At 45.0% G+C, this 25,611-nt stretch overlaps 1 protein-coding gene across 23 annotated transcripts in view; it reads left to right on the top strand.

Annotated features, from left to right (window-relative positions):
- LOC140675363 (uncharacterized) overlaps positions 1-25,611 on the top strand; it is a 202,060-nt gene that overhangs the window by 77,611 nt on the left and 98,838 nt on the right. For 22 of the 23 annotated variants that reach the window (XR_012048369.1, XR_012048373.1, XR_012048371.1 and 19 more), the window contains one exon: positions 23,469-23,553. Coding sequence is in view for 7 of the 23 variants with exons in the window: in XM_072909741.1 (XP_072765842.1) it covers positions 23,469-23,553 (85 nt within the window). In the remaining 16 variants the exon portion in view is untranslated. Of the gene's footprint in view, positions 1-23,377; positions 23,393-23,468; positions 23,554-25,611 lie in introns of those variants that run through there. The other variant, XR_012048381.1, reaches the window with a different exon arrangement.

Here is a 25,611-nt window from a genome sequence, read left to right as displayed (position 1 = left end):
CTTGAGAAAGAGCCAGCGCGGGTACCAAACCGAATATACCACGAAGACGGAGGGACTAAATGCGGCTACTTACTCGCAAAAGAGTCTGGCGCGAAAGAACGAATAACGCGAGTATCAACGGGGTCGATCCCGCCAAGTTTCTATATATGTACGCGTCGGTCCGTAACTTAGGATAATGGCACTCTCCGGCTCGTATCTGCATATCGGTCTCGCCGCGGATCAGACTCCGTCCGTCCTTGTCGTTCCCTCGAAAATGGCACCCAATTTGCGGATGCCTGAAATCGCAAACATCAATAGTTGCCCGAACCCTCAAGTAATATATTCGCGATAACAAAGAAAAAAATCGCTTCTTTAAATTTATTCCACTAACAAAAATTTAAAAAAAAAAGTTTGAACATGTTTTAAGAAAATATTCAGTTTATCTGATTTCATCAGACAAGACATTTGACAAAACCAGAGAATGAAATTCGCGGCTCTATCTCGATAAAAATTGGACATACATAAATAATCGATCTCTAATTATTGATATTGTTAGAATCGTGTAATTTTTACATGGAGAAACGTAATTCTCGCTGATTCGCGATCGGAAATCGCGCGTTGGCTCGCGTGTATATCGATTAAACCGGAACCCAGTTAACTTAAACGTTAACTCAAAGTCAGATTGTGCGATTTCTCAAGGCCCATCTGCAATCTCGGCAAGTCGGTTTCTTTTCACCTCGGTCGAATGTATCTGCGATAGACGATCGCTCGGATGCTAAGAAGATTGCAGGAGCGGAGCAATTTATCCGCGATCGCCCCAGAGGAACCGATGATCCATGAGTGGCCCGAAGGTACGAGTAATCCGGTCGGTAATCAAGAACCGCGACGCGTCGCCGATCGAAGAACCGCACCGCGCGCGGACAGGTTTATCAATGCATATTGAAAACAAGTCAGGCCGTGAACGAAGAACGGTCTGAGGCAACGGCTAAAAAAAGAAGAGGGTAAATTCGGTCGACAACATTCGCTCTTTTCCACTTTCTCCCTTTGGGAAGAACAGTTCATTCTCCGTGTTGCCTCTTTCTCTCTCTCTCTCTCTCTCTATCTGTATAGCGTACACAAACGCGCGCGGTCTTGAAATATGCCGCGCGCTGTGAGTTAGTTTAATATGCAAATAGCGAGTGAGATAACAGGCCGATCTGGGAAGAGTGGAGAAGGCTAAGTCGTGATTCCGGTAGCCGTGTCTTCCCCAGCCCAGTGTGTGTCACGCTCCTCCTTCTTACTCGCTCCGCGGCCCCTCCGGTCTTACCGAACGACCGTAAAAGATGAGCGAACGCGAGAGAAAGAAAGAGGATGAGATGAACGAAAAGAAGAGAAAAGAATAGATCTTGCTCGCTCTCGATGAGTGAATTGAGAGATAACGGGCCCGTGTTTAGCCCCCTATGAATTCTCAGGGACGCATCCTTGAGTAGAATAGACTATTCGACAATTTGAGAAGATTTGTTTTGATTGTCGAAATACTCAATCTCTAAAAAGCTACTCAGGATATTAAATATTTTGTTCAATTGTGAAGATGCAAAGAGCAATAACGTTTAACATTTTTTTAACAACATGGTAAATAGAATAAAGTAAAATTATACTGTTTTTAATCTTTGCACACACAAATTCTCAAATTTATAACAAAAGCTAATACATATCAAAAATCCTACGCGAGACAAAAACGATCTCAGAATCTGCATTTCTGGCCGTTTAATCCCAAATGTAACGGTTCATCAAAGCGAGTATCTACTCTCTCTCCAACATTCCGCAACGATGGCAGCAGTATATTTTCGTCCGGTCCGTCTCGTTCTCACATTCCTTAATCGACCGCAAAGCGTGAGTATCGCTCGAAAGGTAGTGAGAAGCGAGGGAGTAACGATCGTCGTCGTCGTCGTCGTCGTCGTCGTCATCCTCGTCCGTTGATCTCGTCGTCATCGTTTTCTTCTTCAACTCTCGTTTCACAGGGAGAAAGAAGAAGAACCGTGACGTTGTGGCCCGGCACCGATGTTCGCCGTGACCTCGGTTAGGTATTTGTCAGTGTATTCGTCGGCGTATGTAGGAGGCACGAAGGAGCCGAAGGGGTTGGTAGCTAAGGTAGATAGGTAAGCGCTTCATTAGGCCGCGAGAGCTCCCTAATTACACACGGCCTCATTAGCGGCTTCCACTCTCCCTCGCCCGCGCGCGTCCCTCTACGCGCTATCTCTGTATACGTGTATCCTCTGAAACCTCTTCACCCTCTGTGTGTTCTCTCACTCTTCGTAGATATATATATGTAGAAGAGAGAGAGAGAGAGAGAGAGAGAGAGAGAGAGAGAGAAAGAGAGAGAGCGTGAAAGTCACGAGCAAGACAGAGAAGGAGAGAGACGAGTCGAGGGAGCTGGCGATACGTTGATGGAGCGGGAGAGAACGGAGAGGAGAAACCAGCGAGCTCGAGGGAGCCACAACGCCGTGTTCGTCGCCGCAATGAGGTTCCCGACAACCGACCGCGTCTCTCTGTAGCTGCCTAAACGAGCCAGCAAACCGCCAAATGCCACCTGATCGCTCCAACGAACACGGAGAAATTACTCGTTACTCGACGCAGCTGACGAGAGTCCAAACTCAATGCAAATTTTTCAATCTTGTCATAATAGAGATTTGAGAAACGACATATTTGAAATAGAAGAAAGAATAATTTCGAAAAATTTGTGATCCAGGTTATATTGTAAAGTCGATTTAAAAATAACTCGCTCTCTCCGTACGATGCGTGTTAACAAGCGGCGACTTTTACGAGCGCCGCGCCAGCCACTTTTACACCTGCATCAAATGAAAGTTAACGTGGAATGTCATCGCGTGACCCGGTCGAGACAAGCGAAACGTGGGAGTGAAATCTTCACCGAGGTAGGACGTCGGGTCGGTAATTCGTATTAATTACCTTACATCCTTCCTCGCTTTCTCTACGTGTCTAGGACCTCGGAGGAAAAATTCAAAGCCGTTCTGTCTCCTCCCTCCCCCTCCCCCTCCCCCCGTGTGTAACTTCAGGTCAATATCACTGGACATTCCGGTAACACGCTTCTCATTATTTATGCATTTAAAAGGGTCCACCCTAACGAGCGCGCGCAACCCTTTCCCTGTCGAAGGATCAAAAATAGCTTCGGCACCGCCACCCTCTCTGCGAAATCGGCTGAAAGGGGTTCGTCAGGCGGCTTACCACCGCGATACCCCCGCATCCCCACACAGGCAAATTTAAATGTCACTTAACGCGTCATTAAGATCCTCGTTCAGATCAGTAATTTAAAACACGAATACATCGGTATTCTGGTATTTTTTAATAGTAAAACACATGGTAAATTACAAAACAATGTGAAAAAACCGATAGTGTCAAAATTTCTTATTTAATAAACCGTCGATTAATGAAACTTTATATATATATAGTACAAGTTACGGTATTTTACATATTACATATACTCTTTTAAAATACGCAAAGTTTCAAAAACTTAATATAACTATATTCCGAATGATCAAAAAAAATACTCGAATCGAGACACACACACACATATATATATATATATATATATAAACGATCGACATAAATGAGAGAAATCACTTTCCCGAACGCCGGTGAGCGCGAACCTCGCGGCGAAACCTTTTTTTGCCGCGTCGCTGGCGTGCGCGCACACGAGGAATCAACGACGCAAAGAGCCGAATAACACCGGGGGCAGGTACACCTGGTTGTTCCGTTTCCCGCTGATTGATGCGTGTCGTCTGCCGGTCGGTCGGTTGCGCAGCCAGTCGCTTCGCCCAGTCCCGCCGGGGTTGAATGCAGTCGCGCGGGCCTTCGCCGCGGCCGTGGCGCGCCGCCGCGCCGGAAACGGTCCATCACACGACCACGTGACCACGTGACGGTCTGGCCTTTGTTCCACGCGATCATTAGTCTGTCAATATGCCCAAACGACGCTCGCCCTATACGTCCTCCTGCGCCTATCTCCACCTCTCGTCGTCGCCCCCTCCCTCTCTCATATCTACATATATATATATATGTATATATATATATATATATATATATGTATATATATATATATATACGTTATCTACCTGCACAATGCACCCATTGTCTTCCACACGCGTGTATTACATATATCCCTATTATGCACGTGGACGCGTGCGTACTGCGCGCTTACCTGCACATCTATACACACACGCATATATGCGAAGTGACTCCCCGAAGCGTGTTTCGATACGAATTTTACGCGAGATGAACGATACGATTCTTCTCTACGTTATGATGATAATAGACACATTAAGATCTCGATTTAACTTGAGACTAACAAACCGTCATGTAAACGGAAAAGATATTTTTGTTGAATGCAGTTATAACGCAAAATATAAAATATAAAATATACAATATATATACTCGGGTAGAGAGATTAGTTTCAGAATGCAACATGACGCGACATGTTATATACGATCGCTCTGTCGGCGCGCGATTTCACGCCAGGCCTCCAACCCGCTGAAAGATCCGTAAATCACATTCCGGTTCATTGGATAATCCGGCGGTGTTAATGTTCCCCGCGTATCCCGTTGACACGTATCCGCCTCCTCCCTCCCCTTGATTTTTCTTTTGCCTCCCCTTCTCTTGCCACGTCTTTAGTTTGAACTCTCCGTTTTCTCTCTGTCTTCGCCGTACACGTCGACGTTCTCCGATGATCCCGAAGGCGCCCCTATACACGTCTCCATCCCCGACGCGATGCGACGCGTCGCGCCAAAGCAGGGAGGAGAGACGGGGAAGCCGACGCTAAATCCAGATATATGATGCGCGGCCGTGACATGCAAATCTGGTCAAAGCCCGGTGCCATTACGTTTTCAAATCTTTAAAGTGTGTTTAGACAGCCGACAAGCGGTGACGCGCTCTCTCGAAGATTGCCGCTGCGATCTCGAAGGATCGAACCGTTGTCTCGCTCGTCGGTTGTCGATCGCGAAAGATAATGCATTTTACCGTTAATGTGTCCATACAGTTTAATAACAGCAAATTTTTAAGTATAAATTAAATGAATCATTCTTTTGAACCTTTACCTTCTGCTTAACGCAAGATTACGTATATGCTGTCTTGATTAAAACGTAAATCGAAAATAAAATTTTTATTCATATAGGTATATGTATTTTATGACAGCCATACAAAATATTTCTAAAAAATACATTTAAAGTTATACTTGTAAATATTCTCACAATTTTAACGATATTTTCATGATTTGTGCAGAGTTTTACATCATTTTACAGTATAAATACATATACCTACACGCGACTCGAATTTGTTCAGACAGTTACATACATATCGTGAAAAGAAGTCGTATCATAAAATATTAAAGATCAAGGGTGAAATGGTAAGCGTTAAAAGTCAGAGGTGAGAGTCGTGAAAATTGGAGCATCGTTTGGATCATATTGCAGTGCAGGGCAACATGCAACCCTTCCTGGAAGCCATCAAGGACAAAAACATGCGCGAATTGGCGATCCTCGTCGATCGACGACTGTCCGCGAGAAGGATCGATACAGCCCGGTCGTCGGAGACAACGAGTTTTTGTCGAATGATGGGGACACAGGATCGAGACACGCGGTTCATTTCGTTCGCCTCTCGAGTCCTGAAGCCGCGCGTGCAGGGCAATTCGCAGGAACTTCGTGTACGCGCGCAATGTTTATACTTTATAGCGAGTCCAATTAATGCCGCGTAAAAACTTGCCGGATTCGAGGGTGGTCGACACTCGCCGTAAATCGCCCATCGTTGGTGAATCGTCCTTCATGTCAACGAGGTGAACGCTTAAATGGGGTTAAGTCCGTTAAGGATCGTCGGACGAGCATCGGTCCTCGTCAACGACCAAGATCTACGTCGCTCGAAATACTCATACCTGATAAGAAAACCCCGCGGTCTAGCCCGGTTTGTTTTTGCTCGTCCTCGAATCTCATGAATCGACCGTTCGATCCCGTACGAATCATCGATCGAAGACAAAAAGACAAAACGATCGTTTCGCGGTATTTCGCTTCTTGTCTTGGATTTCGTTTAGTCTCATGGACCTTCCGAACGACGAGTGGAGTCGGAACGACTCGTCAAAATCGATACATCATTGTCTTTGTCAGAAAAAAAGATTGAATCGATGGAATCATTGTGAAAAGGGCAGGAGTTAACTTTTTTTTTTTTTTTACAAACTCTAAAAAATCAAATTATATATTATTTTTTATTGTAAGAAGGAAAAGACATAAACGCGTGTATCAAATAATAAAAAAGTAATACTGTTTGAAGCTATCTAAAAAATTATATGAGCCTCTCTAATAATACCGTACACATTAAAGAGAAGTTACGCTAAGACATAACGCGGCTCGTGCACAAAGAGAAATACCTGCGTTCAATATCGGGATACGACCACGCATACGCTCTCTTTGCCTCTCTTACCTGCTCGCGCTCGCCGGGCATGAAATAATAATAAATACACAGCTGACCGAGAGTGGTATTGCGCGCTAAACTGATTCGTAAGCGTGGAAGCCGCGGAACAATGGGCGCGGACTCCGCGCCCGATGGCGAACATGGGCCAGGGGAGTCGAGACGATTGGAAGGACCTGAGAACGACCGCCGACACAATGGGGACCAAGTTGGCGGTCTGACCTCCGACCTCCCGGCTGCGCACCACCGACGTCCGCATTCGCATTCGATTCCGTTGCTTCGATTGTGTGCTAATGTCTCGTGCGGTGTCCACTACCGCGGCCTTAAGACACACGGTACCGGCTCCCGACCCCCTTCTGTCTGTCTTACTAGTCTCTCGTGCCCTCCTTCCCCTCTTCCGATTGTCAATACCATCGCACCTCGCTCGACACATATCCATGTTTCGCAATATAATCAATGCGAATTCCTCGGATTCAATTGTTTAAACAAATCAAGAAAAAAAGTTTGGTTAAAATAAAAATTATCTCTTTTATTATAATGTATATGTTAGATTTTAATTATCGTTAGCATTATACATATATTTACAAATAATTACGATAATTTTACATTATTATTCGCTTCATGATTTCATCATTAAAAGTATCTTAATGTTTAATCAGTAAAATTACGTTTTGTTACGCTATATTTATGTTGGCGCCATCCTCTTTTTATCTCGGGCGGCACGCAAGGGAGTGGATCGAAATCATTTACTGTCGCGATCACATAGCGATGACCGAGACGTCGGGCGGGTCGAATGGATTCGATTAGCGACGGCTCACCGCGGTACCGTCGACCATCGCCGTAATCGCTCCCGGCAGGCTCGTAAGTCTTACTGCACGGCTAACGAACATCGCTCTGGAATACGGATCGATTCGAATCTTCCTTACACATCATTTTGTGAATTTATCATGATCGTCGTTCTGATCAAAATAAAGATGTTAGTATAACAGTAGCATTCATTGCCAAACCGAGTATCGAATATGTCTCCACGATTAAGCTTTAGATTATATTAGTGTTAACGTAAAATCTATTTAATATAATCTTCAAGTATATATTAATAACTGTGTAATTCAAAATCCTTGTAATAGGTGTTTGAAAGAGCATAATTGTGGAAACGAGATATGACAGCAATGCCTGCTAACAAGTATTGTGTGCAAAAACACACAGAAAACCTCGCTATCAAAACATTCACGTCGCGCGTCAATTTTTGATAAATATGATAAGCAGCGATTGGCAACGTTTAATGTCGAGCGTAATGTAAACCGGATGCAGCGTGCAATGCATGTCTGCTGTGAAAGAGAAAAACGAGAGAGAGAGAGAGAGAGAGAGAGAGAGAGAGAGAGAGAGAGAGAGTGAAAAAGCCGTGCAACAATGACGCGGATCTTTCCGCCTCTAACGCAGCAGAGGGTGAACCCGGTTTCCGGTGGCCTTGCACCCGAATTTGAAACTTTCCCCGTTACGTCGACGGCGGAGCCGCGCGCGCGATGCGCGCCAGCGGGGGCGATGAGGGAGGCGGGGGGAGGAGGGTCGGGACGAAGGTCAGTGTCTGCATAAAACCACCCGAGGCTACAGACTGTCGGTTCTAGACTGCCGAGGCGTTTGCTATGCGGGCTGCGCAAGCCGCGGCTACGTGCCCTGCCTGACGAGCTGCGACTCAAATTCAACTCAAACTCTGCTTTCTGCATCTGCTATTCCGCTTTCCTTCACTGCGCTCTGTGTACTGTCACTGCCTCTTTACAAGGTGTCCGGCCCGAGGAGGCCCCTACTAGTTGTTGACTGCCTGTCACTTAAAACAGTGATTCAAAAAATTTGCGAATAAAATGTCACGGTATTATTAGAATTATTGCAGAAATTAATTAGCAATCTTTAGATTAGAAAAGGGAAAATTTTGTATTCAAAAACTTTTATCAAAGTGTCGAGATATTCTAAAGACGAAGAATCATGTTACATAAATGTTATATTGTAAAATATTTTTCACTTCTGTCAAAATATTTCTTAGCGAGTAACGAAAATGCAATCTAAAAATTGTAAAAAAATTTTTTTTTAAATTATACTCTGTTAAAAATACGAAAAGGAATTTTCATTGTTCGCGATGGACATCCCTGTCTTCTTTGACCACACTTATTCAATTAACATTCACGTCGCGTAAGCGTGATCGCGTCGTAAATATAATACCGTAATAGTCCACGACTTGCTCGACCAAGCTGTACATTGCACATACACTCACGTGGGACACGAGAGGTTCCAATTGCGGGACAAATAAACGGGAGAGACAAAATGACAGGAGGCAGCCGTTTACCTGGCGTTACGATAATTAAATCGAAACAAAAATCTATCCACCGTGGTCGTCAATCCTCGCAGCCGACATTTTACGTTGCCAATCGACCACCCTCTCGCTACAACACATTTCCACTTCCGTCTCCCTCCGTGCTCATTGTCCTCCTCACCCCCCGAGGTCGTCGTGTTTTTTCGTTTTCCGATGTCGACATGTTCCACGTACTAATACCACGTACTAATAACCCGTGCTCGAAAATATATTCGCTTTTCGACCCTTTTTTCTCCCGCGATAATGACTTCGACAGGAAAATTGAACGCCCGCTTGTGCTTTACTACTATCACGTATCGCTATAAGCCTCACGATAAAATTGCACGCCAATGTTTAAATATAAAAAGAAGCTGTAACAGCCGCGAGCGCCAAGTGCATAATAAATAAATTCTTCCGATTATTATAACATGCAGTTCTCTTCTCAATTATTACAACTGCGATAAGAGAGGTACTGTAAAAAATATTTAAAAAAATATTCATATATTAAAAAAAACATTTATCGCGCGTTTTTATTAAAAAGACGGAAAAATTTTTATTAAACTTGTAGAAACAATTGTTGTCTTTTGTAGAGATATACATATGTTAACAATGTAGAAATTTTCAATTTCTAATTTCGAATGAGAATAACAACATATTAAGATTGCACTACCGAAAACATTATCGCATAGAGCCCCTTAGACGCCATTTTCGACGATGCGACGCTTGCGGGGCTTAATCTCACATGCGCGTCGCGTTGCGTCGTGGAAACTACGCGACGAATAGTTACAGCTCAACGAAAGTAAGACCCGCGCGCGACGTTGACGCCTAACCTCGGCCCTCCTGCACGTTAGCGGCACGGAATCAGCTGACTAGCAAAACTGACCTAATTATTATGCATTTATTCGCGCGTATTCAAATGCGCCGGCGGTGCCCGTTGTCTCGCTTGCTCGTGCTCACGTTCTATCGCTCCCCTTCGTACCAACCGACGCACTCGGTTGTCTCACGGACACTTAATGCACGATCGAAGATCCACAACGGAGGATCTTTTTCACAGGATTATCGATCCAAAATTTTTTCTCACTATTTCAGAATCGTTCTCGTCCTTTAATTTACTGTTTATATTTTGTCACATTTATTTATCACGAGGCATTGATCTTTCTGTCTCTAATTTATCTCATTGATATAAATATTATGAAAATATCAAGACACGAATATTATTATAGTATCTATCTTTAAAAGAGTCAAGAATGAAATAGTACAAGAGCAAAAGATGTTAACATCGTATATATAATTATTTCATTCTTGACTCTTTTAAAGATAGATATTATAATATTCTTGTCTGATATTTCCATGATATTAATATTAATGAGAAAAATTAGAGACGGAAGAATCAATGCCTTGTGAGGTGAACGTGACAGGGTATAAGCGGTAAATTAGAGGCCAATATGTGATATACAATATAATATAATTAAAAATTATTCGCAATAATTACACTTTGCATATCTGGATAAATCATTTAAAGTTACTGTCAACATTTATATATATATACACAGAGTCAATATAAATGTTGACAATAACTCTAAACGATTTATCCAGATGTGTGATTATTGCGAATTTTTAATTCAATTATATGTACATATATCACAGATTACATACATATAGATTATGCGTTTTTCTAATGCTAATGTTAAAAAATTTACATAAGTATATGAGCAAATAAACAAAATTCATCGGGCATTAAAAAAGAATAATTGATTTGCTTAATAATTTGATTAACAGACAAAGTCATAACTAAAGAAGAAGAAAAAGAAGAAAGAATATAGAATAATCTCAGGAAATGATAAATGTTGAATGTAGCGTACACTTAAATTGTGAGACACACATATCTTATATGTAATCCTTCATCACACACGTACACACGTAATTTAAAAAGATTTATCTCGTAATGTCGCGACGCTATAAAATCAACTTTGCGTGACTTAATCAAAATTTGCCTTGACAAATGAGAACGAATTTCATCGATGCAATCGTAAAGTGAAGTGGTCGATTAGAGCACCTATCGGTTCACTTTATCGGAACACTGTGGCACCCTCCTCCCCTCCGCCCCTTCAGTTTTCGAATCGATCGTCCTTATCGGACGCGAGAGCGAACTTCCGACATGAAGATCTTTTTCCGAAATCGCGTTCGCGTGCTAATCGAGACTCGTGCGTGCCGATAACTTTAGGATAGGTATGCCGAAACACAGGACGAGAAACATACCCCGGAATACCTACCCCGTGTCCCTGCGCGTCTGCTTGCCTGTCGGTCTGTCGGTCGCTCGGTCGATGCTTTGGTTTCGCCGGTGGTGAGCATACATCCGCGCTAAGTACGCACACACGCCCGTGCACACGCGTCCCCCTGCTATGTACGTATGTACGTATACACGGCAAGCGCGCCGGAGAGGGTCGCGGGAGGGCGTCTCGGCGCCATGCTGATTTGCATGCGCCGCCATGACGGCCGCCACCGCTCGAGCGGGGGTTGCACGACGTCGCGGGAGGGAGGCCCGGAGGGTTAGGGGGTGAACATCGATCGCTTTCTCCCGCGCGAGCTCTCGCCGTCTACCCCTCCCGAGCCTCCTCTCTCTGCCCCTTTCAACTCTTGCGCTCTCCCCCCCTCTCTCTCTCTCTCTCTCTCTCTCTCTCTCTCTCTTTCCTTGTGTTACTCCCTTCTTGTCGGCCCTTTCGTTCCTCACTCGCGATCATTCTCTACTTTACTGTCCCCTCCTCCCCGCCTCCCCTCCCCCCCTCCGTCATCGTTCCCTACACGTCGCGTTCTCTCGTTCCCTCTCTTTTCGTCGCGCGTTCTCTTTTTCACCGTTTTGCCTCGCGCTTTCTCTCTTCCTCTCGGAAAGTTGCGACCGAACCCAGCCCAACAACCGCCACCGACGCCTAAAACCAGAAAACTCGGCAGCTTCGTCTCTACCTTTCTCTCATTCTACTTGTCGGTCGTTTCTTTCCATTTCTTCGCAAAGACTCTTTATCATCTTATTCTGCCCTGCAAAACTAGAATTTTGTTATCGAACGTCGGCGTGAAGTCTATTTTCAAGTACGCCAGCGCATCTAAATAATTCATATTCTCATGCAATGTAGTTCATTTTTCAAAACAGTCTCTGATCACATGAATAATCACCTACGATGAATATATAATATCCCTTTGACTGTAGATCAGGCAGGTACCATATCGTTGTAAACGATCGTTTTCCGCGCAAAAGTAAAACGAAGCGAAGCGAAGCGAAGCGACGCGACGAGGCGAGGCGAGAGATCGGTGAGCTTGAGCTCTCGTTTCACTCGTTCAAGAAACCGGCTGGAAAAGCGGGGTTGAGAAAAGACGAGATGAGACGAGAAGGGGAAGAAACGAGAGCAGCAACGACCTGGCGAACAACGACCGCAGCCGTCTATTTACTTATGCAACGGGCGACGAAATAAGAGGATGGTGGTGGCGGCGACTCGCGTGGTGGGTGTAAGGGGTCGGAGCCTCGGGCTCTGTTTGTTTTCGTTGGACCACATAGCGTGATACGTTTGCGTAATGCGCTACGTCCGTCGTCCTTTCCTCCGCCATATCCTCCCCCTCCTTCCTCCGGGGCCGTCTCCCCCTTCGTCCCCAGCCCGCTCCCGTCCTGTTCGCGTACCGTCATCCTCCGGGGGTAGCAACGGCTGCGGTGGAATCTGCCAGGCGGTAACTCATCCGCACGGCCGTATTCTCGGATATGTTTTTGCTCGTTCTCTCTCTCCCGTTTCATCCCTCTGCCGTTTCGTCCTCTCCCTTTCTTCCTTTCCCCGCCTCCATCTTTCTCGTTGCGCAGACCTGCATCCGTCCGTTTGTCCGTCCCATGCCATCGTCGTGTTCATTTTTTATAATGGTCGCCGACGTCACCGCGAGCTGACGGAAAAAGAAGAGTCATCTCTGCCGCAACGCGACGTTTGGTTGCGTGAATTGAGAAATTACGCGAATTCGAAAAAATATGGCGATCGCGTTATTACGTTTAGTCCTCAAATATGAAAAGTTCATCAAGTTTATCGCGGAAGATGAAAAAAATGTCACTTAAAATTATAGATACTTGATATATCATAAAATAATTTATATTATTCCTCTCTGGCATTTGAATATACGTGAAAATAAATTATTTATTTAAAATATCAATAATAATGTAATAATATGAGGCATGCGATTCATGATAATTAATTTAATCAATTTTGAGTAAAAGATTATTTTTCACAGGAAAAGCAGACGCATTAACGCGACATATAGACAACATTGATTGCGCCTTTGTAATAAGATAATTACACATTTCCCTTGACGATACCTCCATAGAGACTGCAGGTAACGTCAGGTGATGACAGCAATTTGCTCGATGCAGCAAAGTGTTCGCTTCCGTTCCATCGTCTAGCATTTCCCGATAAATCTCGCGACGGATCTCTATGTAAGACGGTTAATTTCATAGCGGGTCGTCGAAAACGATGGAGAGAAAGAACGATCTCGATGTTATTCTGCAAAACTCGTGAATGAGGTGCTTGAACCGGACGAACGATCACCCTACTCTTTCTTAGCCTTCTTGCGAACGAATGGCAGATATTTGGGGAGGGGAGGGCAGAGGGAGAGAAGAAACCATAAAATGACATACCCATAAAACACGATCTTCCTCTTTCAAACGACCTATCAATGACTCGGTGAGTAACGTGATTCGAATTCGGTCGCGGTACGCGCGTTTGCATTCAGGAATCCGAAAACTTCTGGCGGAAGGTCGCGAGGGGTCAAGGGAGAGAAGCGAAGGGAAAGCAAAGTTCCCTCCGCGACTGTGAGAGAACAGAGAACGAGCCGATGCGACGTGATCTCGATAGACGACGACGACGACGACGACGACGACGACGACGACGACGACGACGACGACGAACGAAATCGAGAAACGAAAGGGTTGGCGCAAACGCGGGTTTTATAGTAATGTCTACCGGTTCTGGTATGCTGGTGTACGCCTATGTAAATACGCGTCAACGATCTCATGTGTAAAACGCACACTGTCGCTCCTACACCATCCTCTCCCGCTGTCCCGCGCATTTTCCGCAATATCTACGTACGACGTAGAAGAAGAAGAATTGGATGGAGGAGGATGAGAGAAAGATGGAGATAGAGAAAGTACGGGTTACGTACTACTACGGGGCGAATGGCGTGGACCCCTTGGATGGTTGCCTCATGAAAGATGCATAAGACGACTCACCGAGGGCGCGATAAAGAGTCGACAACAGACAGACCGACAGTCCGACCCCTGTGCACCCCCTAATACCCGGTGTGCAATACACTGCCAGGCCTTGGCATATAGGAATACGGCTGATGTGGCCGCCACCCACCGCAGGGGGGAGGGGGAGGAAAGGACCGGCTCCTGCTATCAATTAATTATAATCTAGATTGATGGATCCGATCCACGACGCTCGTAACGGAGATTAGTCTCGCTTCTGTCGTTGTCGTGCTTGTCGTCAGATTCACCCCCTCCCCCTTCCCCCAATCCTCCCCCGAGGAACCAAAAAAGTTTGGCGATTTTGTCCAGGATACGTCGGTAATATTTCAACTGATGTGCAGATCTATAAGTTTCAATAGGCAAGATAAAATGAAGAGATAAAATAATGAGAACAAGAGAGAAATAAGTAGATAAATACAGAGAGAGAGAGAGAGAGAGAGAGAGAGAGAGAGAGAGAGAGAGAGAGAGAGAAACAGATACATCGTCGATGTAACACCGAGTTACGTTTGTCGAGGTCTGTGGGCTAATGGCATGCAAGTGAGCGGTGGCGATGGCGGCAGCCTCCCGGCCCGTCGCGCGCCCGGTCGGTCGATAGGAATTAGCATTTTTATGGGTCTATCTCGCTTACGTGCTACGGTGCCCCGTGGCACCTAGATTCTTCGGCATTGTTCACGCACGCTTCGTACGCATTCGCCGCCTGTAAACGCCAGTCAAACGCTCGCACACACGCTCACTCGCGCCACGAGTTTCTCCATGAGGCGTTCACCTTTCGGTATCTCTCGATCGACGATCGTCTGCGGCGAGATATGCCACGACTTTACTCGTCTTTATCGTTATAATTTTGGCAAATTTAAATTTCCACTGGAGATAAATTCTATTTGCAACAGTAAATATTGTACGTAATAATCAGACACATCTTTCCATATCTATAGCCTAATATATTGATTTCTGGATTCCAACAACTTTTTATTATTTTTTACTAAATCTATGGACAAGACTAATAATAATTTGATTCCGAGTCTGCCAAGTATTATGTTTAGAACAGTAACATTTTTTCTTTCTAAGCAGAAACGAAAAAACTTGCGTCACGTATGCGATTAACTTTTTCGTAAATCGAGAGATTAATCAATTAATTGCTATTACGTCCGAGCAACTTTTAACAATGCATCAAAAATGTAAGAAAACAAAAATAAACAAAAAAAAGCAATAACTTTCAATCTTTGTCTATTAATTTTTCAAAATTATATCTTTATAATATTTATGTAATTAAACGTTTAATTACCCAAACGAATATTTTAAATTGGTTGATTCGGAAATACACTAGCATGAAATAACTAAATCAAGAGCGAAAATTTGTATTAAAAAAATAATTATATTTTTCATCTAAACAAGAGATATGTGCATATAATATATCGTCAAAGAAAAAAAAAAGAATGTGAGATTATTGCGCATTTATTGTTTCAAATCTATATTATGTTATTACGCTCCAGATCGACGTGAACGTTGAACGCTTTCCTGACCGGAATCCGTGAATACATGCAACTGGCGAGATGCGAGATGCATCGATAACTTTTGGACATTCGGACGGGCAGGCGCCCGATCGCAGGTCGAGCGTTATTCCGATCGACGTCATGGCGTTGTTTCTTCTCTTCAAGGCAAAGTCCAAGGCATTATCGGCGCCGAAACGCCTGGGCGGTATTGCGCCCGAAGGGTAAACACGCGCGTGCACCCCCGTAAGCCTACACGCGGCCTATGGGGTGTTTAGTGCGTATTACGGAGAGTAGGCGGCCATGAGGGGGAGGAAGGAAGGGAGAGAGTCGGATGAGAAACGATGAAGACGAAGATAGATAGAGGAGCAGATAGATAGTGAAGAGAGGACGAGAGGGCGGAAGGAAGAGAGACAGGTAGAGCGAGGGAAAGTAAGGGTGTTTGATGGAAGGAGAGAGAAATGACAAAGAGAATGAGAAAGTGAGAGAGAGAGAGAGAGAGAGAGAGAGAGAGAAAAGAGAGACGGAAACTCGTCGAAGGGCCGAGGGTCTTTGGCGAAAAGCGCCTGCGCGTTTCCATGGGCACCGTGTCTGTACGCCCCCTCTTCCGCGTAACGCGGGGGAGAGTACGAAGGGGTATATGTCCCATTCCAACACATTTGCCATCTCCCCCTTCCCCTCCCCCTCCCCCTTTCAGTCACTCCATCTCCTTCTGTCACTGTTCGTTCTCCCCGTTCTGGTGGGCATATTACAAGAGAGAGAAAGAGATCCCTCGGCAGCCTCCCTTTCACGCAGCGCACCCCTTCGTCTGTCGCCGCCTTTCGCCGTTTTTTTGTCTCGTTCTACGTCTATGCCGAATCTCGTACGCGTGTGATCGACACGGGCGATTCGATGATCGGAGCGCTACAATTCGATATATTGGTTTCATCGCGAGAGACATCGCGCCGATTTCCCTCGCGGAATTCGCGATCCTCAGGGATATCTGATAAGGTGTGATGAGAGAGAGAGAGACGGGTGCCATTTAATTTTTTATTAGAATATTATAAAAACTCACAGTTAGTTGTCTCGGCAATTAAGGCCCCCAGATATTTCGAACGAGATAAAATGGTTCATCATTAATTTTTCTCCGCATAAATTGATTTTATTTATGCTAATTTATTGCGAATCGAAATAGCGTTTAGTCTGTCAATATTTGGTCTTAAATCGATCGAAATTCGTTAAATAAAAAAAGGCACGATTTTGTGCCATTGTATGCACAAAGAAACTCGATGCCCCTCCCTTCCCTCGGTCGGATTTTGCCGTTATAAAAACATCAGTCGACTGCCGCCGTTTCTGTTTCAACAAAATCAGCTTGTCCACCGCGACGGTTTTTCGGACTTTACATTCAGGTCCATGTTTTGTCCTCCGGGCCACTCGACGAGCGACGGACGTGAGATGGGGACAGGTAAAGGCGGAGAGGTATAAAAAGCTGCTACTCGGCGTACCGAAAGTCGAGAACACCGGATGGAGCGACGCGACCGCCTACTTCGATCGCAAGACACGCTCCGTTACGCATGCACAGGCACACTGTCATCCTTACGTGTGTGCGTCGTTTTACGTAGGTACGAACGACACAATCGATTCGAAGACTTCGATCCGTCCCCTAGCAAAAAGCGAAACACATTGAACATTCTGTATGGTGAAGATGGAAAGTTCAGTGTGCATCGATAAAAGTTTGACAGTTGTCTAAATATAAGAAGTAGATATTAAAAATTTAGATAATATTATATAATATAAGATATAATTAAATAATTTTATACAATATAATAATGCATTTAATTTGTTAATTGTAACCACTTGACACCTTGATAATAAACGAAAGGGAAATTTGACAAATGATTTAACGAATGGATTTACGATTAAAAGCGATATCGCGCATTGTAATTTCAAGGTTAATGCTTGACGTATCGCGATGTGTTGCGCGACAGGACACGCGAAGGCTAATCCTCAAATCTGGAAATACGCGCGTGTCATTTACTTAGTAAGCGTCGTCTCTGTCAGCCCGCGCGAATGCTTAGAATTTCCCTTACGCAACAACCTGTTTTACCAAGCATATTATCCCACGCGAATCGCGTCGCGCGTGGGCCACGGCATTGACTGCCAACATTTATGACGAAGTTAGCGAGCCGCAAAGACGCGATAAGACGATCGCGAAGCGCTATATGTATGTACTTATGTCTATCGATACGCGATAGACATAGTAAATGCATTATATATGTTCGACGTGTACACGTTTCGTTTGCCCAACATCTGTAATTGTTGGTAATTACTCGCCAATCAAACGCCATTAATTACGTTCGTCCGACGCGTGCGACACGAGCGATGTCTGAGAGCATCGATTACAACAATCTTAAGCGTACACCGTACACGCTAATTTACTTTGCCATTATTAATTATCATTACAGTTATATGTATTTATAATTATATTATTTAATAATAATTTGTAATATACAGCGAGATTATAGATATTTTCCTGAGACAGTGTGTTGTATGACCTCCAGTCTTAAAAAAATGTTTGCGGGATGTAACCGCGAACCATGTTCTTTTCTGTAAAGACTTAAAATTAAAATTTATCTTTTCGAAAGTCACAAACAGTTGCTCGTATTTTTATCTAAATTTCTTTGAAATAACCGATATTTGCATTAGCGATCATGTACCATAAAAAGACACGTGCCAAGGACGTTGCCTCTCATTAGTAACTTTTATATTCTACATTAATCTGATTTTACGCTATAACTATATTGCGAATAATCTCAACAAATATACAATTATTCTGATATCTTAATTTCTTGTTTTTTGTAACAAAAAGATTTAATTGCCGATGATGAGCGATACGAAAGAAAATAACAGTCTCTCGGAGGAAGACGGACGTTTCCTAAATGGGGCGTGGTGGTCGGAGCCGTACATGGAGGGGAGGGTGGTCGAGTTGGTATAAAAAGGACTGTTTATGATTTTTCTATTGAAGCGTAACTAGGTGGCACGCGAGGTAGTACAGGTAATAAAGTCCTTTACGCGGCAACTAACCGCGGCGGCGGGTTTGGGCCGGGGATTCTGAGCCGAGCTGCCGCGTGCGTTTACCGTTTACTATCGGCGTTACAGCCGGTCGTACACATAAATCGCTTTACGATCTGTCGCTAAAAACGGATTTCATGCGAAAGTAGGTAGCTGCTGGTAACCGCAACCGCGCGTCGCCCATCGTTCGCGCTGTGTGACTCGTGGGAAGAAATCACCGCATAGTACAGCACCGCCATGCTGTCGATATATATGTACGAGCATTAAATAAACGCGGCGATTTCGCAGTAGGCAGAATCGCTGATCGATCGACGGAATCGCATTTCGATTGTTTCGCGTCGATTCACGAAACGCGCGCAGACATTTCCATAATCACCTCGCAAACACAGGCAACGATCCGTCTTATCGCGAAACGAAAACGCGCGGATGTAACGATTTCTTTCATAAAGAACGCCGTTATTTTACTTTTGTGAAAAATCCGTTCTGGTTTACTCGGCAAATTTTCCAAAATTATTATTACTAATAAAATGAAAATAATACACAATCTCTTATTTCTATCGTCAGAATGGTGGAAATAACGTAGAAACTTTTGATCGACGGTTTACTCCCGGTCGAAGCGATATATTTTCCTACTCGTTTCAACAAGAGCGGCGCCGCTCATCGTCGCGGGTGGTTTCAAGGATCGTCGATAGGGCGAACGCGAGAGTCGGCTGCGAGAGATCGGAAACGACCGAGGAGAGAAGAGTAAGAGGAGGAAGAGTAGGGGAGTGGAACGTGAGCGAAACGGAGGACAAGATGATGGATGGTCCCTCTCCACCCTTAGCTGTGCCCCGCGCGCGAGAAGTGAGGGCGTCCCGACGCTGACGACGATGCTGACGCTAATGAGCAAAATATGAGGCGCCACCCTGCCACCCCACCTCCGTCTTTCCACCCTCTCGCTTTCTCGCCCCCGTTACCGCGCGCGGCTCTCTTTCTCGCCTGCCTCCTCACCACCGCCTGGCCTCGCCAGGTATCGATTGTCGTTCGCTTAAAGACCAAGAAGAGGAAGAAGAAGAAGGCAACGTGAAAACGAGCAGGAGGATAGGTTTCGTTTTGGGAACGCGAAAACAAGACGATCTATCCGTCTGATTACTCGCGCCGTCCTCTTTCTTCCTCGATTCCTCGCGTATATTCCATTCTCGGTTTGTCTACGTGCATTTACCGTATCTTGATCGCCGTCGCAGTTGTCCCTCCTTGGGCTGACGATAAATAATGACCCCCGAGCGAAATCCTAGATACCGAGAGGAATCTTTGTTTCGTTCGGTTCTCTCGGATAAACATTGTTGGTATGCGGTATGCCACTTGGTGAAATATCGTCGGCAACGCGGTTGTATTTCGCGCGGCCGTAAAATATGTTAATGAGAGAATGCAAAGATGTTAGGAAAAAGAGATAGACGACAGTCCGTACGATTGTGTTGCGCGAGTGTGTATATATATATGTGTGTATATAGAGCGATCACTTCGAATACCATTTGCCGTAAAATAAAAAAATAAATATCATGGATAATTAAAATACAAAAAAATAACGAGCGATGGTATTAAACGATAAGATGTGCAACGGATAAAGCGTTGTACTGAAACTACGCTGAACGTTAACGAGAAACTTTGGCTGCTTTTCGTGCAGTAATATCAGCAACACTACCGCTATTGCCACCACTAGCATTACCACTGTCGCCATGGGGTTAGTGCCGGATGTCCACACTCGTTTTTACCGCGAACGAGATGCTCCGACGACGAAAAAGGGAGCCGTTTAATTTCATTTGGCTGGCACCGCCCCTACTCTCGACGCCCGGAGCGACGAGGTACCGCGAAAAAGAAACTCTTCGACGTTTTACGAGCACCTTCTATCCTCCATCACATTTCGCGCCAGCCTCTCAACAAAGGGGATCTCGAAAATGTTTATCGTCCGCATCATCCGCGATTCTTCGTTAAACATTTCGCAGTTCGCAAAGTTTTATCTCGCGTCGCACAATTCTTTATATTGACTAGAACTCCTCTGTTAAAATACAGCTTTATATACGAATGTTTGAAGGCTGTGGAATTATAATCACGCCACGACGTGAGGCAGATGATTCATATTCGAAATGTCATACAATCACCTCGAAAAATTCAGATTTAAGAAAAGATAATAATTCTGTAAAAAAAAAAAAAATATACATTACTTTATGTCACAAAATTAATGATGCACCAGATATTTTTAAACGTGACGAGAACGGATGAGTTAGAAAGAAACTTCGCAACTATCCGTAATGCAAATTCTCTTCGTCTCGCGCGTCGTCTCCGCTTCTTTTATTGGGTCACTTCATTTTTGTGGTAACGATCCCGTTTCGGTGTCACGCTTACTACCACTACGACCGAGACGCAGAAGAAAGGTTTTTGCAACGCGGCTCGCGCGGTGAGAACCCGCTCGCAGCCTCGTTAGAAATTACCGTGCAGCCCATCCTTCTCGCCGTTAATGAAAGCCGGGTTCTATGCGGCGAAGATTATTCGCGGTTTTTACATGCCGAGGCCATTCAACGCACAAGCGAAGACGCGCAGCCTCCTGGTTCATAGGAGAATGCAGAGGACTGGCAAAAGGAGAATGAGAAAGAGAGAAAGAGAAAGCTACAAGGGAAGACTAATTAATTTGGCAAATCATCGCGGCGCAGTGTAAACAGGGTAGTTCGATCTGTCTTTGCCGCACAAAGGGGGTGTCGACCGGAATGAACAAGGTTGACGGCGGGGGTGACGCGGGGAAACTCGCCCGCCAGCTCGCGAGGGTGATATCAAAGGGGAAGACGAGGGATATCAATCCCCGGAGAAGCCACGGACTCAGCCTCCGCCGACTGTATAGCCGACGCTTCCGCAGTTCTCAACCGCGAAATCCTCCGTTTGAAATTTATCGCCATCGTAACCGAACACTTCCTTCCCCATAAGCTGGTCCCCGTAACGCGCGTCGAACTTTCTTTGCGGTTTTCTAAAACAGCTGATGTCATCGATGGATCACTTCTTTCTCTCTCTCTCTCTCTCTCTCTCTCTCTCTCTCTCTCTCTCTCTCTCTCTCTCTCTCTCTCTCTTTTTTGTCGGATAGTCGTATTTATATACATCTGGCTTTTGGTGGTTTCCACGCAAAGCGTTACATCTTCCGGCAAGTGAAAAACTATCGGATTATCCGGAAGTAGTCTCGCCTTCACCTAGCCAGACGTTTCGTAGATAACCTCGACTTTTCATTCTAAACATCTCTCTGTAGTGAGAATAAATCATCTGGACCAAACCAGGTATATACGCAAAAATTATTATTTTATTCTATTTATACGTATTTTTTTTATATAAATATATAATGATCGAAAACTGTTACAAATATAATTTTCAACTAATTGTTTAAATCTACAAGGTAAAATAATTAAAGATAATACTAAAGTAACTTTGTATTAATCGACAAAAAGCTGCATAGACAAATGCAAATTGTTAACTTTTATATTTCTCGACTTGTGTAATTTTTACTCAAAATCGGACACAGGACTTAAAGTCTCTATCGCCAGTTGAAATTGCGTGACAATCGCGAGTTCGGGTATCAACGGTGACATACAAAGAACATTGGGTTTTAACACCATAGCTTTGTCTGCTCGCTGTTGTATCTTATCGGAGGATCAGACTCAATGCGAGGTCAAGGCGCGCTATCGCAACCACGTGATCTGCCACGAGCCGCCCCGCGGATATACGAGGTCACCCTAGTTCTCCGATCTAAACATCTTCCTCGACAACGGTAACGTACGAGCGCTTCACACGCCTCACCGAAATTCCACAGAGTTCGACTACAGTGATCAATATAAATGTCACATTTTATTTCGATGCATTAAAAATGTGCGCAATTTTTCGCAAACAAATATTGATCCGACGAAAAATTCTCGATAGTCTGAATGAATCCTCACGGAAACGTTTCCTGTCTTTATTGAAGCTGACCTGAATAACGGCGACGAAAAGCATAAGCAACAGTCAAAAGCTAGAACGACAACGACGACGGAAGTCGTCCGGAACAGTACAGTACGATTCACCTGTCATTCCCTGGAGTTCCCGGGAAGTTGGGATAATCTCGTGCGCGCGCGATCATCATCCGGGATCGTTGGTAGACGTCGCCGCTGCTTGGTTATCTTCGACCGCCGACAAAAGCCGACGTAGAATATGAAGGAAATCGTGAGCACCCCTACAGACTGCTTTCCTCTCCCTGTCAGTTCGCTGTCTCTCTCTCTCTCTCTCTCTCTCTCGCTCGCTCACTCGTCTATACATCCGAACAGTCGTCGCTCCATCTCTATCCCATCTCCTTTCTCTCTATCGAGGTATAGGGAGTCGAAGGGGTGTGCCGGGCGCGCGGGATGGTTCTTTCCCTCCTGTGACGGAGGAGTTGAGAGTGCCGTTGAATATGCATGAGAGCTCCTATCTACCATCCTAAAAACATTCAGTCGACGCTGAAGCGACCGATGCTCGGACCGACCGCGCGCCTCGTCGCTCGCCAATCAATGTCTCCGACAGGCCCGTCTTACGAAAATTTCTGCGAGACGATTCCTTGTAACCACGAGTATGGGAGTTACGAGATACTCCACGTTTCTTCCTCCTCGACCTAACGTTACCATTGCCCGCAGACGTGCGCTGACATTTTTATTCCGTGGAAGAGAAACCACGGGGTTCACTGTACCTCGGAGAATGTTTATTTCACTGAATTTAGATCGTCATTTTTACTACTACTGATGTATCGGTAGTTCTTGACTGAATTTTTAACATTGAGGAATTTTGGATTTGGATGAGGTATTAATATATTACACAAAATATTTTATCAAATTTTTTTAAAACTATTAATAAATTTATTTTTCTTTTATTTCAGGAAAAATATGTCATCATATGTCAAATGTTCCGCATGAATCACATAAAAAGCGTACCCGATTCTACTATATTTTCTTCTCTTGCAGGTATGTATGACAAATGCGAATATCAACTATAAATGATCTCTTAATGTTAAATAAACAATTTGTTAAATAATAATCATACAATCTCTTTTCGCCGGAATAAATTTGACATTGGAATTCGTTGGCGCTGCAGATCAGTTTTATCGCAACGATCATCGGCCATAATTATGTTGTAACTGCGCGCATAAATGCCGGCATGTAAAGTGAAGCGTGTTAAGCGTGACTCGATTATCTTTCGAATCAGACACGGAAGACGCAGTGTCTGAAATATATGGCTTTCGATCCCGAAGAACGCGAGCGCAATCTCGGCCGCGTGCACGCGTGCACGCGTATGTACACGCGCGCGCTACTTAACTACGCGAGAGCGCGTATATACGCAGGAATGCTTAATGCATTCAAATGATATTCACTCTCGCGCCGCTGACGCGAATGCTTTCGACAAATTAACGCCGTGTATCGAATAACTATCTACCGTTGTGTTACACGCGAGAACGCGCATGTGTGAAATGCACACACGCGTGCACCCGCGCGCGCACGGTTTCTCGAGCATCTTGTAAATCAAACACACGATCGGTCGTTCCGATAACGCCTCCCCGGCGTTTCGCTCGATATAATTCCGCAGAGGAGCATTCGTGATTACATGTAAACGCGCTCTCTTCGCGGCATCTAATATTAATTCATACACCGTAGGAGTCACGCTGTAACCTGATAACCCTGTCTAGTACCTACTGATAGTTGGCCGGGGGTTGCATAATCATGTACGTCCATTTCGCAGACACGTTGATAAAGATAAGAAATCGCTGACTATATAAGTATATACCTGAAAGACTCCTCACAGTCACATTCGTTAGGTGCAACGTGAATCATTTTTGAAGAGCTCTCGTTGCATAATGAAACCCGTCACGTCGTTCTCGCTGCAGTGTGTACAAGGTTTAATTATTACATGGAAAACAGAATTTTTTTCCACTCTCTCTCTCTCTCTCTCTCTCTCTCTGTCAACCAAGTCCGAATATAAAACCTGAGCAAAGGCGGATGAACATGGTTCTATCGCCATCTCTCGGCGATGCCAGAAGGCAAGGTAGCCATTTTGTTTCTGGAGGTGGCCAGAAGGTCGCCGTGGTGTCGCGGTACACCCGCGCATGTCCATTGGTCCCTCCTACGTTGTCCTCGCAGCGGCGGCTTCTCTTTCGTCTCGCCTAAGCGACAACGAGAGACGTACCCCTCTCTCTCTCTACCGGTTCTCCTCTCTTCTCTCATCCCCCTACGCGACGGACTCCCCCACTTCGAGTCCGCGACTTCCCCACCTCGGGGAACTCGACCACCTTCCCTTTTGTACCCGCCGCACCCTCTGGCCGCCGTCGTCGAGGCAGAAACGTCGCTCCCTCTCGACCCCTCTCGACCCCTCTCGTCCATCGCGCCTTGCCTCCTACACGGCCACTACCATTGTCGTCTTCTCCTCCGGTTCTCTTCCACCTCCAACGGCAACGATCCCACCCGTTCCACCGTCGCGCGATATTATCACTCCGTTTTACTCGCGATTTATCGGCCTTTATCAACTACATTGCCGCCGAACGGTGTGTATTCGTTGCTGCCTGCCTTGGCTGCCGCCAGCGCGATCGCTAAACCCCATTCCCGGCTACGATTCGCGCCAGGTTTCTCTCCACCATGCTACGACATACTCTCGTAAATCAACGCCGGTGGTTTTGATCGCCGTCGTCCGACTGAAAACCGCAAAATCGAGCGACCGACGCTCCCGCTTTCTCGCCATGTCGTCCGAGAGGCGGCTGTGGCGTGTCAAATTCACGCTACGATGATTTTTGCTCATTTTCCCTGTGACACGAATCGGTATTGAACACATATGCAATGGTTTTATCCCGTAATACCCGGGCAAGAGAGAGGTGGATATTTGTATGGAGCTGTTTAATCTGGAGTACTAATTTGCATACTAATAAATACCAAAGTTGGAGCATCATGCTATGTAATAAAATATGCGTTGTAACTTTACACAAATGGAATATTTATTACACCATCTCTTTTTTAGAATTGGCGGGAAAAATATTA

This window comes from Anoplolepis gracilipes, chromosome 17, assembly GCF_047496725.1.
Source record: "Anoplolepis gracilipes chromosome 17, ASM4749672v1, whole genome shotgun sequence".
Classification (NCBI taxonomy): Eukaryota; Metazoa; Arthropoda; class Insecta; order Hymenoptera; family Formicidae; genus Anoplolepis; species Anoplolepis gracilipes.
The sequence above is the reverse complement of the archived record's forward strand: the minus strand, read 5'-3'. Positions and strand labels throughout refer to the sequence as shown.